This window comes from Rhamphochromis sp. 'chilingali' (assembly GCF_963969265.1).
Source record: "Rhamphochromis sp. 'chilingali' genome assembly, chromosome: 6".
Lineage (NCBI taxonomy): Eukaryota > Metazoa > Chordata > Actinopteri > Cichliformes > Cichlidae > Rhamphochromis > Rhamphochromis sp. 'chilingali'.
The window spans coordinates 26,265,601-26,289,728 of NC_137933.1; the positions used below are offsets into that span (position 1 = coordinate 26,265,601).

General features: G+C 39.3%; 1 protein-coding gene across 2 annotated transcripts in view; it reads right to left on the minus strand.

The window, feature by feature from the left end:
* Positions 1–7,099: 7,099 nt before the first annotated feature.
* kiaa1549lb (KIAA1549-like b) overlaps positions 7,100–24,128 on the minus strand; it is a 58,999-nt gene continuing 41,970 nt past the window's right edge. The window contains exons 13-23 of one of the 2 annotated variants that reach the window (XM_080884875.1): positions 22,582–22,772; positions 17,470–17,600; positions 16,437–16,561; positions 15,770–15,999; positions 14,165–14,297; positions 13,957–13,995; positions 11,085–11,453; positions 10,908–10,999; positions 10,442–10,590; positions 10,094–10,245; positions 7,100–8,849 (exon numbers count right to left, since the gene is read on the minus strand). In XM_080884875.1, the coding sequence (XP_080741001.1) occupies positions 8,586–8,849; positions 10,094–10,245; positions 10,442–10,590; positions 10,908–10,999; positions 11,085–11,453; positions 13,957–13,995; positions 14,165–14,297; positions 15,770–15,999; positions 16,437–16,561; positions 17,470–17,600; positions 22,582–22,772 (1,875 nt within the window). In that variant the 3' untranslated portion in view covers positions 7,100–8,585. The remainder of the gene's footprint in view (positions 8,850–10,093; positions 10,246–10,441; positions 10,591–10,907; positions 11,000–11,084; positions 11,454–13,956; positions 13,996–14,164; positions 14,298–15,769; positions 16,000–16,436; positions 16,562–17,469; positions 17,601–22,581; positions 22,773–24,128) is intronic. The other variant, XM_080884876.1, reaches the window with a different exon arrangement.

A 24,128-nucleotide genomic window follows, 5' to 3' on the forward strand; every position in this document is an offset into this window, starting at 1 on the left:
CTGGTTTAAATCTTATCTTGCTGACAGGTCTTTTTCGGTTAATTTGGGCAACTTCTCATCTTCCTCGGTACCTGTACACTGTGGTGTGCCTCAAGGATCTGTATTAGGCCCTATTCTCTTTTCGCTATATCTGCTCCCTCTTGGAGCAATTTTTGAGAAGTCTAATTTTGCCTTTCATTGCTATGCTGATGATATACAGATTTATTTTGAGATTACTGACGATCTTGCTATGCCTTTTCACTATTTTCGTGAATGCATGCGTGAGGTTAAAGGTTGGTTCAAGAGTAATTCACTTGTCCTGAACGAAAAGAAAACGGAGATCGTGGTGTTTGATAGTAAAATCCCTCGTGACCAACTGTGTGCTGCTCTGATGCCTTTTGCTAGCTCTCCTTCTGATTATGCCAGTAATTTGGGCATACTACTGGATAGCTCGCTTAAATTTGACAAGCAAGTGTCTGCTGTTGTGAGGTCTAGTTTTAATCAGCTGCGCCTCATTTCTAAGGCTAAGCGCTATATTCCGCACATTGACCTGGAAAAACTCATTCATGCATTCGTGACTTCCAGGTTGGACAACTGCAACTCTCTTTACATTGGCCTTTCCTCCACCCTTCTCGTTAGATTGCAGACTGTCCAGAATGCGGCGGCACGCCTTTTGACAGGTAGCAGGAAGTTTTCTTCCATCACTCCTGTTCTTGCTGGCTTGCACTGGCTTCCAATTAAATACCGTATTCAATTTAAAATATTACTTTTCACCTACAAAACCATTAATAATTTGGCGCCGAGCTACCTCAATGAGCTTCTCAGGTTACACACTCCTGTCAGAGCACTTAGATCTGCTACCCAAATTCTTCTGGAGCAACCTCGTTCTCGGCTGAAGTCTCGCGGTGACCGCGCATTTGCTGTAGCTGCCCCGGTCTTATGGAACAACCTTCCTGCTGCTATTCGGGCGTCTGACTCTATGCCACTGTTTAAATCACGGCTGAAGACTTATTTGTTTAATCTTGCCTTTCCACCTAGTTAACACTTGGTGTGCGTTGGTACATTTTTATCCGTTATGCTTGTGTACTACTTTTATATCTTACGATTGTCAAGGTTTTTATAATTGATACGTGCCAGGTCCTTTCTCTTTTCCCTCCCATCTCCCTTTTCCTATTTTATTTTTGTCAAGCACCTTGGTTTTTTAGTGTGCTTTATAAATAAAGTTTATTATTATTATTATTATTATTATTATTCCCATGTTATTACGGTGTATCCATATAAATGGCCCACCCTGTATATTATTAGTAACTGTATTAGTCTATGTTGCTGTGTTCGCTTGTCCCTGATTTCTTATTCAGTAATTTTCTTCAGGTCTTTGTTAGTGTCCTTTAGCTATTGCCTGTTTTATCTTGAAGGTTTGTTTTCTTTTGTGTTTAATTTTAGTTTTACTTCCTGTCTTCTCCCTCCTTTGTGATTCTGTGCTTCTCCCTGATTGCTTTCCCCGGTTGTTTTTCTGCCCTCACTTGTGTCTCTTTCTCTAATTAGTGCTCTGTATATACATCCTCCAGTGTCTCCCACATCTAGTTTATCTGTTAGGTTCCTCTAGCTGACCTATGTCACTGTGCATCTTGTGTTTTTACCTTTTGGACTTTGTTAATGCGCAAATCTCATCATCAGCCTTGATTAAACAGATTGCTCTTGTTTGTTACTCCTTTGTGTCCTGCATCTGGGTCCTCTCCTAATCACTATCTCTGGCAGATAATAGAGAAGTTGGTGGAAAAATAAATGTCAACTTAAAGGTATTTCAAGCAAATTAGTTCATTAGTTGATCAGTTTAACCAGACAAATATTTAGATTTCTTAATTTATTTAATAAGGTTAATAACATTTTGATTCTCAAATGGTCACACAAGTAATAAAATACAGAAATCTCAATCATATAAATGTAACAGCAACTGCAATACATTATTATCATATGATTTGTCTGTTAAGTATCTTTGACAGCCCCTAGAGTAGCGTACTGCAAAAACACTAAATATGAGAGTGCATGAAAGGAAAAGCAAAGGCAGAAAGGGACATCCAGTTATTTTAGCTTCATGGAGTCAGTTATGAGTGACAAACTTTGGAAAGTTTTAAACTTAGAGTAAGCAGGTCATGGCTGTGGTCCCCTCATTTTTTTAAGGAGGTGGACTGAACTTCTGCAGAGTGGAATTCGCTATGATGCACCGACTGGAGTAGGCAGATATAATCAATAGAATTACATGAAATGGCAGCCTGAATCACACCACACACAACCACTGTACTGAAAACCCTAAAGGTTTGTCTATTTAAAGCTCAACTGCCCTGACACAGAAAAAGTTGTATTGCTTTATTTACTGTACGCGCATGATTCATGCAAACTGAAGCATATGCTGCAGAGGCACGACAGGCACTAAGATAATTTTAACGTTCTATTCCACCGTGTAGTTCAGAGGCGCCTCAGTTAATGAGACTCAGTCTGTCTGGTTCTGAGTCTGACTTTCAATCCACCACCCACTGAGTTCACATATTAAAATTATACCACTGGGGAAGAGTTCAGTCAGTGGAAAACAATGTGTCATTTTCATCCATATCAAATGATATGGATACAAGAAGAAAATGTTATCTTTGGGGATATCCGTTGTCATTAGGTAATTTAAGGGCGAAGTGATGTATCATTTGCCTCATCGGGACCTCCTGACGCATACTAATACCAAAACAGTTACACTTCATTTCACAAATTCTCTCTGCTCCCAGCAATACCTCAGTCAGAATTCAGTTTACGAGTTAAAAGTGCAAACATAGTTGTGAATATCAATGTGAGAAAATGTCACTTGTGGTATCACAGGAAATTTGTTAAGTTACTTTCAAGTTTGTTTTCCACCCTTGACCGGTCCTTGTACTGATCATTATCAAATCTCTGTGCTGATGTCTTCTCAGAAGTCTGCATTATAATTACTTAAAGCAGCCTTTATTAGAGATAATGGACCTTCAGAGTTCGATCACATTTAATTACAACTGACAAATTAGGCTCTAACTATATCTACACTCTACCTGGGAAAGAGAATATCAAATACAAGAACGACTGCTTCCATGCGTTGTGCATTTCATTGAATTAAACGAGGATTCGGGGAAATAGATAAGAGTTAGTCAGGAGAGGGGACACAAAAGCAGAGGTGTGGATATGAGGCCTAAAAAATTGTGCAGCAACATCAAAGCATGGTGATGGACAAAAGCATCTGAACCGTACAGATTTGGTATTCTCATTAAAATCTGCCAAAAGTTTTAAGTCTCCCCACTTTTCTTCAAACCTTAATGTGTATTTGGATGTGTATGTGTATTTGCATTGATAACTAATATATGCAGTATATATGGACACAAACTGGACATGTTATGACACAGAGCTGACTTTAGAATGTGTCATATGAATGATGATGGTGGTCTAACTTCTAACGAATACATATACATCTTTCATGGGGCTAACAGGATTGAACTGTGCATTTGGAAACCACAGCAGCTGCAAGGTTTCACATCACACTGGTTTAAGTTGAATTATGGTTTAGTCCCTGGTTTTTCTTATGTCACAAATCAAGATTGCATTTACAAGTCACAAACAAAATTCCCACTCTCAGCAGATTCATCTGAAACAACCTTCTGCTATTTGATCCTGAACATACTTCAATCTGCACAACAAAGGTGAACAAAAAGACGTCACTTTGATTTTTGAGTGAAGGAGACTCTGATGTTTATGGCAACAACAGGCAAGAAACATCTCAGTCTTGTATATTCCCGTCTGTGCATCTATTCTTGAGCAGATTGCATTACTAAAAAAAGATTTAAATGCAACTTGATACATGATAAAATTTCGTTTACTTTTGGTTCATTCTACTTAATTGTATCGTATAATCCAGTTTTGTATAATTTTCCTGATACTGTGTCCATCTCATGTAACATTTTGTGCATATTACCAGTGCAGCTCTCTCTTTATGCAAGTAAAGGCGATTTAGATGTGTTCTGACTTGGAAGCCTATTTACCATTTCCAAAGAGAGGGCGTTTGTTTGCATGGCACTAGGGAGAGCCCTAGTGGTAAAATACTGAACTACAGATTTAATGCATTATTTTTGTACACACACACACACACACACACACACACACACACACACACACACACACACACACACACACACAAGGCAACAGTGCCTGGCGCTCATGCTGGTACACAAAACATGACGATAATAAAATATGACATACATAAGTATTTTTGTCAATAAGGTCATATGAACAGAAGCACTGTATTATAGTGAATTAACACAAGTCATTTGACCTTGAAACAAGAATATGCTAGCTCTTTAGTTATGTTAAATTTATGTTAAAGTTCAGAGAAATTTCTGTAAAAGTCTGTAATTGTTTTTTAAATATTTCATCTCAGATTCTTCTGTTCTGTTTTGGGACCCGCACCTGAAAGCATCTCTGTGGTAGAATGTATATTAGGCTACATTGCCAGAAGTGCTTGTTAATATTTCTGATTTTAGAAAAGCAAAATGACTTTAACTCCATTCCCTACAGCTGCTGTAAATATAGCCAACAAAGACATACACCTGAGTCTCTAGGTAATTTTACCTCATTTTTTCAACAAGAAAGGGATGGTTATAGGCAGGGCTGCACACAAGTGGTCCGCAGGAGCGCATTCGGGGTCAAAATAAAAGATGCGCACCAGATAAGAAGTTGGAACGCGCGTTTGCGTACAGTACGATTATGACTGTTATTAGTACTGAAGGAAAATAAAGCTACATTCAATCCGCCCTGCCAGTGATATGATTCACTGCAGCTCAACTGTCAAAAATGGTATGTGTGCAAAGTCAAACACTATATGTGAGTAGAGTAAATTTGAGTATGCTCACCTGTCAACATGACAGAATAGTTTTTGCTGCACTGGTACCTGTCACAGCTGTAGCACTTTCAGTGGCATCAGAATGGCACTTTGGGTCTTAGCTCATATAATCTCTAGCTACTCTGATGGGTGTTGAGCTTGCTGCAAACTTCTGCAGTAGTGTCAGAAATGACACTTTTATTCATGGACCTGAACTGGCAGGTAACACAAACAAGAATATGCTTGCTCCACAGTTTGCTGATGTGTTACAGAACCGAGTCAGGTCAAAGAAGTCTTTGACAAGAGACAGCTTTCTATATTATAAGACACATTACTTTTTAAATATTTGCTTGAGTTTATGCAAGTTAAGGCCTGTTGAAGCTTTCAATTGTTGCAGGTGAATTCACCTATAGTAATATGCCAAGTGTGCCCCAGAACCCTGCTCATATACTATGTATCTCTACTAAAGTCATGCTGCCATACAACAGGGGTTTCCAACTCCAGGCCTCAAGGGCCGGTGTCCTGCAGGTTTTAGATCTCACCCTGGGTCAACACACTTGAATCAAACGATTAGTTCATTACCAGGCCTCTGGAGAACTTCGAGACATGCTGATGAGGTAATTTAGCCATTTAAATCAGCTGTGTTAGCTTACGGAGCTTATTTCTTCTACGGTATTCAAAAATAAGCAACTTACTTACAGGAGAGATATATTTCCTGGCAATATGGCAATCATGGATGTGGCTGTCATGCTATTTGAGCCCAAAAACTTTTAAAATGAAAGAAAGCTTCAATTTTGTAATCAGTTGCGTAGTGCTGCCTCTGGTGGCTGCACACAGCAAAAGCTGTTGGCTCACAACCATGCAGTCTATGAAAACAAGTTACTTTACACATTTATAACCATCTGTTGTTTTTCTGAATTACCATCAACCACGTCTGTGTCTCCATGTTAGCATGTCTTACGGAACATGTAGTAAATTAGGATACCAAGATAACAACTACACACATGGTTACACAATAAGTTGCTCTGACCGCTTCGATAATGCTCGACAGGTAAACTGATTTTCGGGGTAAAAAACGATGGAGGGACTGATTTGCTCTCCAAATAAAACCTTTTATTCCATTTTAATCATCTGGGCTAAAACTTCTGTCCCTCTCAATCATTCTCTTCATCTCTCTGTCAGAGTAATATGAGAGGATCATTGAATCTAACAAGGTCAAACAGATGAAGAGAAATAAGAAACCAGCCTGGAAGAAAAAAAAAACACTGATTTTTTTTTAATAGAATTAGTTCACTTTGCATTTAATTTTAGAGAATAAATACTCATCTTTTTTCAAATCAAATAATATCCTAAAACCCCTTTGTTTCATATCACTAAGTTTTCTCAGATATCCAGCATGAGAATGTGGAAAGGTCTTCACTTCTGGTACTCACAAAAATGGTTTCACTGTATTACCTACAGCTTTTAAGACACAAGTGCTTGTCTGAATAATCAGTAAAATTAATAAAAACAAGCAGACAGTTTGTGTTGAGTTTAGGACAGACAAGATTTCTTCATTACTATATACACATCAACAGGGATGAGTATAAAATAACAGTTACTGGAAAAGAAGGAGACTTTTTAAGTAATCATGAGGCAAAAAGGCTAAATTCATCCAGGATTGCTGAAAAAGCAATACTGCTCTATAAAAGGAAACAATGATTTGAAGGCATCTTCACTCTTTATGTCACCACTGACTGTTTACCCACAACAGCATTGATCAGAATATAATCAGCAAAGCATTCCACGTGAATATCAATAAAAGTAGGCAATCTAAACCATCTCAGTGTGTATACAAATATATTGCAGCATCCCTGGTGTAGGCCTACATGCACTCATCTTCAGTCAGTCCCACTTTCAGTTCCCGTGCAAGCAATTATGCATGAAGAGTTCAAACTAACCTGCTAGAGCCTTTCATGCTACAGTGAAATATGAGGAAAGAATTCCTTCAATGGGAGTTTTAAACATTTGTTTTGGGGCCTAATATGGTGTCCTAACATGAGGCTGACAAAGTTCATAAAGATGGCTAAATTAAACCCATCCCATCTTTTCATTTTTCTAGAGAATAATCGTGACCGCCTTTCTTCTTGTCCTTGCTAAAATAATTGTAATAAGTGTCCTTTATACTATTCAAGGCTTGGTCTTTTATTTAACCTGTAAATTTATATACTATATATCCTGTATTTACTGGGCCTGGATCACTATCATTAATACTCACATTTTAACTTTCAAGGTTGGCAGACATGTTTTATATTGTTATGTATGACCTGGCTTAGTTTCATTACATATGAAAACTTCCCAAAAAAATGAAGGTAATTGTCTTCTATAGCATGACTCCAGGGCACAATGATGATCCACAGTGATATGTTCATCTTGAACACTGTTTCTGAACCATGACACGATGGCTTGTGCGCTTAAACCTCTGAATGGGAGCGGTGATGCAGAACCTCATTATGTGTCAGTACTTTAAACAAACGTGGCATTTTATTCATTAAATGTGCTCATTGAGACCATCGAGATGCTTTAGGGGCAGTAAACAAGCATATACTCACTATCTTTATAGTTGAACTTCACAAGAAACGATGCCGATACTACTAGAAGTTAAGAGACTGGATTTTGTTTAAGGATTTGAAATTGTAGAGTAGGTGTGCTGAATCATCGGCAAATGATAAAGTATAAAAATCCAGCTGAGCATATAAATTTGACTTCAAAGTTGTTCATTTGGGTTTGCAAAAGCCAAAGTGTTTGTGTTTTCGACATTAAAAAAGCCAAACATATGGTTAAGTATTTGACAACAGTAATATACTATAATAACCACCTATTACTGTTCAAAGGAAAGGTCTCTTAATGCTAACCAAGTGAATTTACTTTTTGAACACCCAACAAATACTGCAGTCATGAATGATTCTCTCACTTTGCATACACGGAGATATACAGTTCATCAGTCACATCATCATGGATGCATCGTCATGTTAACTTGGGTTAAACTGAAAACACAAATACCCATTCACTGTATTTAAACCATTTCTTAATTTAAAGAAACTAGTTTAAACTAAATAAAGAAAAACAATATTAGTCCACCAAAGATAACAAGCATTTGTTGTTATTGGTGTTATTATGTGATCTGCAAACAAACATTAAAAAGCGATGCACTGGTTTGATATTGTATGGATTCGGATATTAGCAGATATTGATCGAGCCCATCTTGTTCAAGCTAACGTTCTATAAAAGGAGATTAGATACACAATGTCCTTATACTGTACATGCTCATATACACTGTGGTTTATACTTACCCATCTGACAGGAAGAATTTGGTCCTCTCAGTACAGACAATAACGCTACGGGGTTGTCTCTTCTCAATTAACTCTGATTACCAAAAAAATTGAGATCATGGGAAAAAAAGACATTTTCCATATTTAGCGTCTCCTATTGACATATCTACAGAGAGATGTGTGTACTTACTTTGGACATCATCAACAGAGGATGGCAATAATCTTTTGTTCATTTCCCTAAAGTCAGGAGCTAAAAAAAACATCAATGGTGTATGAAAAGAAATCAATAAGTGGATCATCAGTGGATAAAGAACATCAGTCTGTTATAGAGTACAAACATCAAAAATCTGTCCATAGGAATGCCACCACTGTGTGCATGTCCTGCACACATGGGAGCAGAATCAAACCTAGAACTCAAACATGTCATTCTGCTTCTTCGCTAGCTTCGCCACCTCCTGTCGGATCGCTTGCACAAGTGCAGAGGTGGAGAGGCTGCTCAGGGGCATACTGTCCATGTCCTTCAGCACCTGGGGTAGACTTTGCTGGGATGATGTGCTTGGGGCAGGTGGTGGCTGCTCCAGTGTCTGGTTATACTGCAGAGGCAGCCTGGTGGGGCTCCCCTGTGGGTAGCGAGGATGAGGAAAAGCCTCTACGTACCCAGGCAGGGGCACCTGAAAAACAAGATGAACAGGACATCAGAAATACAGAAACTTCATTACTACTGCCCACTAAAGATGACTTTGTTAGAAGACAGAATATTCGTTAGTTTTCCATCTTGCTGAGTGAACAGTTTCTCTTGAACCACTAATTTAAAAGAATGGGTGATAACGCAAAATATACAAAAAATGGACCAACGTAACAAGGAAAGTAATGAGTGTGGAGCTCTACAAAAATATTAAACTAAGATGCAACTTGATTCAAACATTGCTTCGAACAAAAATCTACTCTTGCATGAAGACACAAATTTTAAGTGTCAGCATTACACACCACAAAACTAAAAAAAAAAAAAAGGGAAAAAAAGCAAACAGTAAATTTTTTAAAAAGGTGTTCATTTAAGAAATGTGCTCAACTACCCCAGTGTTTTGTTGTGTCCACTCAACGCCAGCCATAAATTCAGTTCAGCAAATGGTTTCTAAATGACACTGGTTCTGCAAAAAGACACTGCATGAATGCATTTGGTTGAAACAGGCAAAGAGACAAGAAAAAAAAAAAAGACAAAAAACATTTCATACAAACAGGGAGAGTGCAGGGAGGGAGGGACACATAGGCCACACGGGTTGCAATAACACATCTAACAAGACAAATGGAGCCTTTCCAATTGTAATGAAAAACAAAGAACATTTAGGACTGTGCTTAACAGCTACTAAGTTAAGTGAGTTCCAGTCATCTTCAAAGTTAAAGACTGGGCAGAAAATGTGTTTTGGATCAATGTCAGTTCCATAATGAGACAAAGGACAAAAAAAATGTTTAATGGGGAGGGGTATCCCAACTACGCGACTTTTTATTATTAATTCATGTCAGTTCAGTACCACGCTTTATGGCTCTTTGGGCTTGAATTGAACTTATGGAGAAGCATTTTAATATTATCTAATATATTTTATCATATTAATAGTGTGTTTCAGGAAACTGTATGAAAATAAGAGAAAACAAAAAAAACAACCTTACATGTATGTTATGTTTGTAGCCATTCTCTAACCTGTTCAGAGTCTTGATTTATTCTTAATCCTTCAAGAAATTCATTTGGAGGAGTTTATTTTAAAGATCTAATTATTAGTCCAAGGATCTCTTGGAGCTATGGGACAACAGCTTAAGCCGGACTGTCCTGTTTAATTCCGACATCTGGTAACGACATTCTACCGCTGTACATTAATTATTCTGCAGTCTCGGGTGCTTCGGGCAAAATGAGCTTCCTTACAGAATCTGCCCACTGTGGCGGCACATCCTCGGGTTCAGGTGGATAAGACATCCAAGAGGGACTGTGGTAGGAGGTGGGCGGTGTGGACACAAAGTATTCTGAGTAACCGGGCCTCGTGGCTGGGATGGCATAGACAGCCGTGATTGGGTTTCCTGTGAAAAATAGAGAAGAGAGAGTGGCACTGACTCATTTCATTTGTGGGTTCATAGATTTCAGCTTTTCACCTCAAGCATTTTAATTTGTCCAAATATTTTTCCATTCTTGACAAAGTAATGTTGGCATTTAAGCACACTGGAACACACTGTGGGTTGCTTTTAAAATGCAAAGTCATCTCCTTGTTATGCTTACCTGAGTAGTTGGACACAGGCTGCTCTGCAGTGATAGATGGAAGTGCTGCTCTAGTGGTTGGCCCATATGGGTTGTTGTCATGTTGACTCTGCATTTCAGCGACAGATGTCTCTAAGCTCCTTCCCTTAGGCCCCAAGTCAGAAGTGGAACTAAGTTGGACAGAGATTGGAGAGGCAATAAACAAAGACATGCTGCAATACTACACCACTAGATGGCAGACACATGCTGAGTGAAAAAGTGGGCACCTTATTAACATTCTTCCCATCTCTCAATGCACTGCTCCAATATTAAAATTTACACAAGCCCTAAAATCGCGCTGGCCACAGTACATCACCCAGTGACTATCTAGTCCCTGAATATGCATTTAAATATGAATAAATGTTGAATATCTTATGGGTTTTGGGAAATACAGGCAGCAGTATGACGGTCTGTCTGCAGCTGTGCTCGTGTATATCTTCAGCATTACCGTCTTAGAGAAGTCCCAGGAGGGGGCCCAGTGCGAGGTGGTAAAGGGGGAGGAGAACCCATGGCCTCAGGAAGCTGGGTGAAGCGAAAGGCCTTAAACAGATTGTGAAAGCCATTTAGGGTTAACGTTTCTTTATTACAGGTATTAGAGAGCACAAGTGATTCTCAGCCAACTTACTGGTTCAGGCAGGCTACACTGATACATATCTGTACCATAAGATGGCACCCACTGGAGGCCTCCCTGTCCAGAGCTCATTGTACCCGGTGCACTGGTCACCACATCTGCATAAGGGAGGGGAGGCGGCGCAGGGTTGTAGTGGTTTGGTTGGTGGTGGTGGGAGTGCCTTCCAGATGTGGACTGCCCCCCTGAAGCCAGACTGAAAGCCTCCTCTAGCAGCAGGTGCATCTGCTGTCGCACTTCATCAATCGACGGTTGCGAGCTGAGAGTGGATGTCTCTGAGTGGCCTTTCAAGCCCCGTCCATACATGTATCCCCGCGGTCCCATGATACGATCAACATTTGTCTCCTCAATCAACTCTGGCTCAGTCTGAAAATATTACCGTAGGGAAACTATTGTGAACTGAGACTAAACATACTTTTGCAAAGTCTGACAACTTGTACATTTGGTAGAAAAGCCTATATTTATCTGTTTCATTTTCTTAAATAACAACAACAACAACAACAAAACAAGCAACATACAAACAAGACTGATGAGATATGCAATTTTGGCACAAGTTTAACCCTCTGAGGCCTAAGAAATTATCTGTGGTGACCCAAACCCTAATCTCAGGTTGACAGTTAAGATTTTAGCAATCAAGTCACAAAGAAATGATCATTCCAACTGAGACACATCAAAGCCTATTTTTTTCTCAAAATACAGGGTTATGATTAGAGCTTAGGCTAGGGTTAGGGTTGTCACCAGTGATGACTTTAGCCCTCAGAGAATAAAAGCATCAGTTTCACGGTAGCTTTATGCTGATGGTTTGTGGAAAGCATGCTTTGACTTTCAAATTTTTGTGATACTTTTAAACGTAGCCTTTCCACACTGAATTGTCCGGATGCTAACAGATACAAGTCCTGTAATGTATTTTGTAACTCTGTCACTTGGTTGCAAACAAAGTGCTGACTGAGCTAGAAGAGGCTGTTTAACATACACTTGAGTGTACTAGATTAATTTGCTGTAATAGTTTAATCCAATGTTGTTATGAGTTTGGTTACAGTAAGCTTAGGAGAAGGGCCACTGATACTTTATACATAACCACTGTCCTCTCAACTCTATGTATTCCACTCCCAGACTTAATCTCCTCCATCTTTTCTTACTTTCTCTTTAGCCACATGAAATCAGTCCTCATACTTAGTGATAAATTAATATGAGTTGAGGCTGTCCTACTTCCTGTGCGACTACAGACTAGTCATGGGAGACCTAGTGTGGTGCACCTCATAAATCAGCCCCTCTTGCAACACAGAACATCAGAGAAATATATCTGCAATGATGGAGCCTGCAGCTACACGAGGCCCTCTGTAATGTACAGGGCCAGGAGTTCTGAGAAAGGATCTTGTAATTTGTACTGGCCATTGTGCCATGTTTCTAACAGAGCCGAAAGGTTGGTAACAAAGACTTCAACACACTGTTTTGCTTGCGATACCAGCTAGTCATCTCAAACACCTGATCTATTTAAACTGGAAGCAAAAAGCTGCCAGACCAGATTTGAACCTGCAACAGAAGACAAAGCAACAGAATTGCATAAAACAGTAAGATTCAACATAGGCGCCCAAACTACAGCTATAAGAGCCAGTAGACCCTTTTATTTTTCTCCCATGAAAAGTCAGATGGCTGTCAGGTCAGTGGAAGTTCAGAGAAATATTTCCAGCACTGGCTCAGAATGAAAGCCCTCTTTAGGAATGGTCTGCCTGATTGCTCTTAGAAGCTCCCATGCCTGTGTTTGGTCTTCATGACAGAAAAAAGCCATACACAGAACCATAATGGACCAATAAAACAGTAGGGACATAAACCAGTCTTCCTGAGATGCATTATATATCAAAACGACAGGACCCAATAAATCTTAGCTCTTAATTATAAATGAACCACTTTTCTACCTTCAGCAGGCTGGGGCACACTTGAAACCACACCTGAGTTGAATATAACTCATTTCTAGCTCTGTTGCTGCATAGAGAATAAGGCTGAACTCCAGCAGGGATTGATTTTGATCTTTTAATTCAGTGCAAATAGGCAACCTTTTCTTTAATTACTATTAAAATGAATGAGAAACACGGGCACCGTTGAAGAGTAATACATCAGAAAAGTAAAAGTCACTTGTGCAGTCTTCTACACACAGGTTGCAAATTACCTCGTATTAATACATTTAATAAATACCAGCATTTGTTTCAGTGTTGCTAAAATGCTTTGTTAAATAAGTTTACACATAAATATCTTCCTCTGTCTTTAAGCAGGCTTTTACAAATGCTATACTCCCACATGATATGATCTCTTAATGCAATTCAGTGTAAAATGGCTGCGCAGAAACGCCTTTTAATGTGTTCTAACACATCCCTATGTCTAACTGAAGCCTTTCTCTTACAGGAAAGCTGCGTTCTCAGCTCTGGAAATACTCTGTTTGGTTCAGGTGAGGGTGCTGCCTGGGTAGAGCTTGCAGGAGGCAAGACACACGGCGTCCACTCACCCGATGTAAATTCTCCAGGTAATTACCTATTGTATTCTCTGACTGAGTCAGACATGCGCTTCTCGCATACAGCTCTGCGGGATAATGTCGAGAAAGGTTCAGGGCTGCAGTGTCAAATGTGAAAAACTGCTTTAGTCTTGTCAAGCTGCTCTTCCCCCATTTTGCTGGTAGTCTGTACAAAATTTCCTCTTGTCTTAAGTGTCCCTCTACAGCTGCACAGCAGCTTAACAATGTCTACAGAAATACGAAGGGGAAAATTTGCACTAAAATTAGCTGGAAATTTGAAAGACATGCATTCTGTTTGCCCAACACAGACAGATGAACCCTCATTATAGTTTTAGCTGAACTGTGGAAATATCTTTTACTCACAATGAAGCCTGTGGATTTTAATTCCCCATCAGAGGATCGCTTCACAGGCAGCAAGGACAAGAGTAACAAAAAGAGTTAAAATTACCAAATCTTTAATAAACTGGTGCATATTTTTTAAAATAGACTTGAACCTGTGTAGAGTTATCTTTTAACTGCTAGCTGGATGATCTAGTTGGGCAGACAGGGTCGGTGTTGAAATATAACTCACATCATAGCCGCTGTTGCGGATGCCTCTCCTGGGTCTCTCTCTCATTACAAGCAGGTCCATCTCTGTTCCTCCGGGGCTCGGACTGCTTAAGCTTTGTCTGCTTCGATAGGCCGCCTGCCCTACCTGCGAGTGCCTGCCAATTAGAGTAAAGAGTGGATTCAGTGCAAATCAAATCTGGTTTTGTTATTAACTTAAAACATTTACTCTTTCAGTTTTAATTTCCCCGCAGTGGCAAGTAGTGATGGGTGAAGGAAGACAATAAACCTTACAGTTTTTATTGAGCCAGACATTATGAACAGGGCGAGGAAAAGTATACATGCTACCTGAAATGTTAACAGAGGGATGAGATGTGATATGTTAGAAAATCCCAAGAATATCAAAGAAAAGTTCTGGGACAGATTTCAAATAATTGTTTGAAAGATTTATTTTTTTCAAAGTAAAATGGTCATCAAGTGAACACACAAACCCACTTTCTGGTTTGAACATTGCTGCTTAGCAGATGAGTGTGAGTTATTCTGATGTCTAAATGTAAAGTACAAGTACTACACTGTCATGATCCTGGGCCATGTGGGCCCAGTATTCTTAGTTTTCATGTATTTTTGTATTTTGTTCTTTATTTAGGCCATGCTTCCTGGGTTGATCTGTTACGTTGTTCCTTATGTGTTTTCCCTTCGTGACTCTTACCCCCTGTGTGCCCCTCTGTGTATTTATGAGCCCTCGTCTCTCTTTGTGTTTTATTCTATGTTTTCCCCAGCCCGTTATGTCTGCGTTCTCCCCGTGCTCTCTCTCCTCCTGTTTGAACCTCTGTGTACTTCCTGCTTTACTTTGCCCATCTCCCATCAGTGTTACGTTCACTCCTGCCGTGTCTTGTTATGATTATCAGTGTCACCTGTGTTCCCCGTGTGCATCCACTTCCCCTGATCATCCCTCATGTGTATTTAGTCTCTGTGTTTCATACAGTCTGTGTCGCGTCGTCTGTGTTCCCACCCTCCGTGTTTCCATGCCTGGTCTGTTGTCTTCCAAGCCATAGCCTCACCATAGTTTGTTCTCAGTTTAGGTTTTTGTTTAGCCACGCCATCCCTGCTGTATTTGCACACCTTGTTTTCAGCCATATTAAAGGCTCGCCTTTTGTTAAAACTCACTCCCGTCTGCTCACTTGTGTACGCACCTGGGTCCATTACACGCATTCTCCACTCGGTCCGTCACAGCGGACCGTGACACTACACATGTTTTTGTGCATCTGTGTGGTTGAAACAGGACAGAACCAGCATAGTGGTCCATCCAAAACCCTGAATTATCTCCATTAGGGAAGCTCTGAATTTGGATCAGTCTAATCAGAAAGGCCTAATGGGACTCCCACTACCTACTATGGCATAAATGGATAATAACAGTATTAGAGGAGGCACTTTCACTTATAGAGGTAAGCTAATTAGGCACAGCAGGGGTGAGCAGAGATTGCTAGCAGTCCATGATTAAAAGTCCAATCAACCAATATGAAGAACATGATACATGTGGTGGGTCAAACTTGTAAGCAAGAATGGATCTTTCTTTGTGTTGACAGTCAGTAAAATCTTGTTTCCAGCTGCTTCCCTACTCTCCCCTCACCTTCTGTGAGACTTGACATAAGTAGAACCTCGCTCATCATCAGGCTCCAGCGGTCTTCCATGCTCATCGGCAGCCCTCTCATGACCGTGTCGCTGTCTCTGTGCCACAGCCCGGCCACTGCTGCTGCCATTGGTGGATGGGAAATCATAATAGCCCTTCCTTTTAGCCTTCAGCCTCAGCTTGTTCCTGTAGTGTTCAATGTCTGACTTCTGCTTCAGTGCCAAGTTCACCTGCAGAGAGGGTAGGCCACAGGATGTAGCAGAACAGAGGACAATCAGAACAAATGCAGACATGAGGTTATTCTGTATGCAGTTACAGGTTTGTCTTAGAAGGCAGGTGTGAATAGAAAATGAACCCTTATTAAAAATTCATTATGTTGCTTCAGTATTACAACTGACATGAAAAATAAATTAAAACCCAAGAATAAATTATTGAACTATCCACTTCCAGGTTCTTATTTAGACTCACTGTAAGTTGATGTTGATTAAAAATGTGCTTATTTGTGGGTAGCACACAGAAAGATGTGACCTTGTGCCAACTTTTTCCTGGCGATTTTAAACTTAAGAGAGAAGTATGCAAGGACAGAATTCTATGTCTTCCAGCTTATATGACACGTTTTTTTTGTTCAAAAAGTATCCAACTGAGAGGATGTGTGCATTTGCATCACCTCTCCATTGACAATAGCCGAGTCCTGGCTGCGGTCAGAGGATGCCGGATGTGAGTAGTTGGTCTGTGCTGCCACTGGCTTTATGGAGATAAGCTGCAGGGAGCCAGAGGAGGTGTCATATGGATCTGAAGAACAGAGAAGGAGTTCACTCACAAAGAGACTACAAATACCTCTAATCATTACATTGTCAGTCAAAGAGGAATAAACGGTCACACTCTCTCTTTGTCTGTCTGTCTGATAACCACCCCCGCCTGCCCACCCAAGGGCTCCTGTCACCTCTTGACACTTGGGATTATGTCAAACATCAGTTGTCTGTGTCAGCAAACGAGTTTTTGGATGGAGACAATAGATCACAAAGATAGATTTGACTTCCAAACTTGTGGCATTGCATCTCTGTGATAAATGAAGAAAAACTGACTTTGCACTTTAGTTCCTCGTTCAGCATCAGACAAACTAGATTCAGTCCTAGCTTTCCCTTAACTCAACTGATGAATTATTCAAAACTAAGCATTAAGAATATCATAATCGAGCACCCCTGATCTAATTTAAAGAGTATTAGATTAATTTCACTCACATCCACCACATATAGAACATTTAGCTTCAGTGGACGAGAATAGAAGAGCAAATAATTCAACATCTAAATGGATTTCGCATAAACTGCACAGAATGCTCAAAGAGCACGAGAAGGCTGACTTCACATGGTCGTTTGGCTTTTTTTATGTTTTGCATTAATACATGTGTTCAAGCATGTGTTTGTGTCAGTGTGTCACAGCATCTGCTAGTCTGACACGGTGTATTATTCCAGCAGACTCTCTGTTTCATGTAATATTGATCAGATCTATCTATGCTTATTGCTGAAGAGGTACCTACTTTAGAATGTAAAAATAGCCGCAGTAGAAATGTAGTAGACATCCCTCCTATGCAAGTGTTTTGCATAGGAGAGAATGGAAAAACATCTGTCATACACCTGACCTCGTCCGCAAAGGAGCTATAGAGCAAATTATTTGTATTTGCATCAGCGTGTAACTCTCACCGTCCCTCTTGCGAGTCTCCTCCTTTGTCAGTTTCTGCTGTGCTGTGATTTTCGACACCGTCAGGCCCCTGCCGGAATTGGGCTTCTCTGATTCGTTGCTGATGACGGAACCATCCTCACTTGGCAACTTGCTGCAAGTAACCATAGCAACAAGAAAGGCGGTGAGCTCTCAGGAAGCTGGGCTCAGAGCCAGGTTATGTCATCCCTCGCTTTAACAACCTCACCTTCCTCTCTCGCTCACTCAAGCCTTTGTCCTGTTACCACAATGTGCTATTACTGTATTTTTATTTTTTTTTTGCATAGCAAAAAAAGGATAAAAAAGATGTGTGCTCATGTTAAAATCATCACCAAATGCTGCCTGCTCTTAGTATATCAGTGAAATCAACAGTATTCAATCAAGTATGTTCATTTTGTTCACTGAGACTCATTCGTTTTGCAGTAAAATGAAAGCAAACGATAGAAAAATCATCTTACTGACAAAAAACTTTACTACCATTATTATATTTGAAACATGTAATAACAAAATAATCATCTAATTCTCTTGCTAAAAAAAAATTGGCAATATGAAGGATTTTTGGACATTTATCTTCCCGTTTTGTGTCTGTACTACATATGCAGTGTCGATGTATGTGCAAAGTACACGTCAGATTATTTCCAGAGTGAAGCAAGGCTGGACAAACAATTGCTTCATCCAAACTGTTGTTTTTACTCGCTTCAAACGCCGTACTCTACTTGGAATTAGAGCCGATCAAGCCTCGGCTCAAAAGACCACGAGGCTGACAGTGACATCAAAGCACTATGGTCTATCCCCTAATTGTCTGCCTAAAATTGATAACAGCAAAGCAAGACAGTGGAACAGTGGCTACCCTCCCCGTGCTCTAACTGAGGCAGTGCTGCAGAGCTAGCCCCACTCTATAGTCTGAGGCTGCATAGAAACATATAAAAATTTATAGAGGTGGACAGATAATAATAATAATAATAATAATAATAATAATAATAATAATAATAATAATAATAATGGATTATTATTATTATTATCTGTCCACCTCTATAAATTTTTGTGATTGTGGTTACCCTGTCGGTGTGAGAGAGTTTTAGGTTTAAGGCTATTAGAGATACACTATACACGGATGCACATAATCATGTAATAAAATTAAAATAAAATTAAATGACATGATTTTAGATGTTGACAAAAAAAACGTTTTGGTTTTTACAAGCTATGTGTATTAGTTGATGCATGATAACAATTTTTTGAAATGCAACAGTGTGGCATTTTACCCCCTTTAATCTAAGTTTAAAGTATATCTAATATTCCACTCTCTTGTTATACTGAATGGAAAGTCAATCAGAAAATAGCTCATCCGGCTCATGATCAATCACAATTGACAGGTTAATATAATAGATGAAGTACAGAAGAATGTTATGTTGCTTCTTGTCATTCGTTGGCTGAATTACACAAACTAATGACATCTAAAATCCACGGAGGTTCACAAACAGTTATATCTGCAAAAACTTAAGTAGCAATTCTTGTAAAAGTGAAAAAAGCACCAGTGAAATTACAAATATGACCATAACCTTGGGAAGTTTCGGTGAAGCCCCATTAGCAGATCATTGTGTACAAACTTCACTAAAATCTAACCAATACTTGAATTGTGGCATTGCAGAAGAGATAATCGAGCTAACAGACCATCGATGGATGCTTCGATATCCCATAAGCCATTCTTTTGGATGAGCTAAATTAACAGGATGGCAAAGTAAGTCAAACCACAGTATTCCTTGTCTATCGGTTTACATTATTGATGTGTCTATATTTATGAAAAAGCTAAAACTAAAGGTTATTTTTTGACGTTACCAAACAGTAAACAAAAATGAACAACCTTGAGCTCTCTGGATAAGTGACACTTGGGAAAAATCTTGAAGCACATGCTTCCTGTATTTTGGCACCATAGTAATAATAATAGCAGGATTTTAATTAATACTGGCAGTTTTACGTCTGCCTAATCAAATTTAGAAATTGGAGAGTATAATAGTCTTATAAAAATGAGTCACTGACACTGATGTTATTGGAACTGTTTTTAAAACCAATTAGTGTGATGGCCTTGCGTCAATAGTTGCTGTTTGGCCTGCTTTCTGCTTCCTCCTTTTTATTTCTGATACAAATCCCTGACTCTGTTTTCGCACTCACAGACTGAATTCACGTGATCAGGAGTCTGTATAAGCTTCTTTTCTCTGACCGTGGTTCTCTCTCCTCCCACCTTGAAGGCTGGTGCCTTTTAGCCACCCAGCAAGATTTACATTTGCTATGATTTGATTGATTTTCAGCTATTCTCCTGGGTGGCCACCTTCATTTGTTCGTTTGGTTTATATTTGTTGAGCTGCTATTAATAAATGCTGACATGGCTGAAATTGCTTCAGCATGGCTCGCCCTTCTTTGTTGTATTCTGAACCGACCAGGCAAAACACTACCAAATTTGCAACAGAAATGAATGAATGAAAAAAAAAATGCTACAAGAATTCCAAACTAACCTCTACAGCAAATGTTCTGTGCTCTGAAAACTTGGAGCCAGGCTTTGTTTTATAACAGATGAAGCGAGGACAGACCGCAGGGTGGAAAAAGGTAAATCATAGGCTTGGTACGTCTTAGGATAAGTGCATATAGCTGGTTAAAAACCAGGAAAATCTACTTAATGATGACATATGAAGACTTTAATAGCTTTTTGTTATTCATTAGTATCTTGATGAATAACAAATTAAAAACTTTTGCTGCCTCAGGAGTGTTTAAAATCATTACAGCAGGACCACTAGTCCATAGATTCCCTTTTCTATTACATAAATTTTGTTCGATATCATTATCTTGCATGGCCTTGAAATATTATGCCCTTTTGCATTCCCTGATTAAATAATTTAGCATGATTTAACATGGCAATTAATTACCGAGTCAGCGCGACTGACTGTCAGGTGGGGGAAAAGGTCAATTTCACCTGCCCATGCAGAGAACTCTGCTTATAGCTGCCTATCGCTCAGCACTGGAGTAAAATGAGGACAGAGTATAGGACAGGAAAATGTATGTTTTATCATCCTGCCTTTCTTTATATAATTCAGGCACTTTGCACATGAGTAGTGATCTCGTGTGATAACACATATATTGTAAAAAAAAAAATCAATTAAATTATTTATCTAGGAAACACGTAAAACTCAAAATCCAACCCTTCACAAATTTTCATCTGGCCCACCTTTTAGTTTATGTACAAGCTAACAACCTTAACCTATATCACAAAGATGCAAATCCAATGCTGAAGATAGACAGTTGTGTAGTACAACAGATGTCTTCGCTGAGCATAAAGAGAGGACCATGTGCATCCATTTCCCAAGAAACAATCTCATATACTTCTATTGTCATTTTGAAACCACATGCCAGCAAAGTTACAGAGCCATGTAGAGAGTATAGAGGCTTCAAAAAGTCACTGCCTAAAAAGAGGCAGGCAGCTACAAAAATGTGATTTTACAAGCCAAATCCCAAAGTGATGGAGCTGTAAAGGCAAGCTTCATAATAGAAAATACAAGCCCATTAGTGGAGGATATTCACACGCAGCTACTGAGCTGTCATGTCGAGGTCTGTGAAAAAGACAATACTACACTTGTAAAAATATGTGCACAAAAAAAGGTTAAATTATTTTGCTTTTATCAGGATGTCTCTTCCTTATTAAGTGACTCACACCAGAATGTAGTTTGTTTGACTAAACAAATGATGGTTAGGCAACGTGGAAGTTTTAGGGGCTTTCTGTGGAACAATTTATGTATAAGAAAGCTCTACGGGACATAAACAACAATATAATTCAGGATATTTTTTATTATTTTTGATTAAATAAAACCATGTTAGTGCTCTCATTTCCCAGGCTGGTCCTAGTGAAATTGAGTTTGATACCCCTGCTTTACAAACATCAGCATGCTGACTGAAGTATACAACTCAGACAGCTGGGAGGTTGAGTTTTGTTGTAGCTTTGTTTTAACCTTATGTGATGAGACGTTTCCTCAGCACCATCATCATATCGGATCATGATTTATGTCCTCAGAGTTCTTGGTTTAAATCACTAACAGATGATAGCTAAAGCTATGGCCTGTAAAAACTTTATTTATTTTATTTTTTATTCTTTTGTGAAAAGCATCAGGCCTAGCACAGAACCCTGTGGATCTCCATGATCATCTGTGTGTGAGGAAGACTCATTAGTTATATGAACAAATAAGGATTTATTGGATAAGCGTGACTGAAACCAGCACAATGCATTTCCTTTAATGTCTAGTGTCATAGTAGTTATTCTCAAAGCTAATGCCAAGAAAAACAAACTGAATAAAGATCAGCCGTTTCTAAAGCTGCTCTACTTGATCATACATCTGCCAGCTCTGTATGGAGGCTAGGTTTTTTCTTCTTTTCTTACTGGTCAGAACTTTATTTGTAAAGGAGCTCATTAAGTCATTACTACTGATAGTAGGGATACAAGGTTCAAGAGGACTGTGATGAACAGAGCTGTGCTATTCCCTCAGGTCTATTTTTATGTTCTGTTTCTGTTTGCTTTCTCTAAGCCAATCAGCTCCCACTCCTTGTTCTTTAAATCCCGCCTTGAAAATCATCATACATCCCTTCTCTTCCTCTCCATCTCCACCTCATTTGTAATGTCCAAGACGTCTCATTCAAAATCTCCATCAGCCATCTGCTTACTCTGCTCCACCACCAGCTTCAAGGCTCCAGGGGGTCCTGTCACTGTCTCCTACTGTCACTGGACTCTGCTTTATGATGTCACTTCTAATCAGTCTAACTGCCAAAACACTTCAGTTTGCATGGTCCATTTCTGCTTATTGTGCTTGCACTACACTCTGAAACAATTATGACACAATTTTTAATTAACATGTCACAGGCAAGTTTTCAAGTATTTTGGGGGGTTTGTTTAGACTATTTGCACACACACACACACACACACAAAATCTGTAGGCAAACAGTTAACTGTTAACTAATGAACATATAATCATTGCTATCACCTGAGTAACATCATGCATTTTTTTAACCTCAGATCAATACAAGTCACGTAGGTAAAAAACATTTAGAGTGAGTGATACCTTTTGTGTTTGTCAGTGGTGAGACTTTTCTTGTTGGCAGTTCCATCTTGTTGCAGAGCCTTTTCTAGTGAAAGTGGTGTGTCCCGTATTTGTAGAGACATCACTAAGGTATCCTGACTGACAGGCAGTGTTTCCTCATCTCCTCCTTGTTGGCCAAGGTGCTGTTTGGCATAGTCAAAACCTTGGACTGGCTGATAGACAAGTTGGGTGAAAATGCAGAGTGACAAAAAGTATAGCTGAAGTGAGAGTGATTTCTTTATCACATACCTCTTGTCAAAAAAACTAACCATTTCAAGCAACACAGAACTATGCTGCCCAGAACGAGTGTTACAAATATCTCAGTATAGCTAAAATACACAGTGAATATTTTGATGTCCAAAGGATTTAGGAAAAAGAAGTGGGGATTACTGCACCGCTGCGCCTTTAAAAAAAGATAAGCACAGATTTAACTGAGGCCCTTTTTCATGTTCTTCCAAATTCTTGTCAAATAAATGACTTGCAGTGGGCGGTGACAAAAATGGGATTTGCAGACTTTTACAGAAATACAGCAATAAAGTTATATATTAAAAAATATTTGAGGACAAGCGAGGAAAGGTACAGGCTTCTACCTAACACTTGAAGCCCATATACTAAAAAAAAAAAAAAACAGTAGTAGCCAAAATACTTCAGACCCACTCACTAATACATACACATACGTTAAAATATTTAGGACCGCTCCCATCACGGTGTCATAAATTGTCAGACACACATCACTGCCTCAAAGTAACCCAGACATGGTGCAAAATCACAAAGTGTGACACTGCTGTGAACATTCATCCTCTCTCTGCTGATAGAGCACACACACACACACACACACACACACACACACACACACACACACACACACACACACACACACACACACACACACACACACACACACACAGAGAGAGAGAGAGAGAAACGATTTTCACTGAATCCTGTCTTCTCACTAACTGAAACCCCTCCTGTTGCTGGTTTCAAAAGAGAAAACTCTAACAAGGGTGTGTGATGAAACGAGTTGGCTGGCTGACGCTGAGTAATGTAGAAGAGCTAGCACAAGAGACTCATTTAAATTTTACCTATTTGAAGCTATCTTTGAGCAACTGAGGGTTTTTACATTACTTATTAGAAGGAATCGGATATTCTTTCACTAAAGATTTTTCATAACATTGAGTATTTCATATTTTATAGAATTTAGCTGGTATGGTGGGGTTTTTTACATCATGCAAGACCTGTGTGTACAATTGGCGCTCTGAAAGCAGTGCTGAAGTTGCTTTTGCAGTCTAATACGAAGACTTTATTGCTTTCTCACTAATGAAAGTTCATAAATAAGACAGTGGGATACGCTGAGTTATACTTTGCATCTTCATGTATCTACAGTGATGTATGTCAGTAAACTACTGAGTCCAAAAATGACACTCATGCAGCTGGAGATATTAGGTAATTACAGAAACTCTGAATGGAGCAATAACTAAACCACTTTTCCATTTTCTCTACACAAACTAAGCAATTGTGAGCATACACAC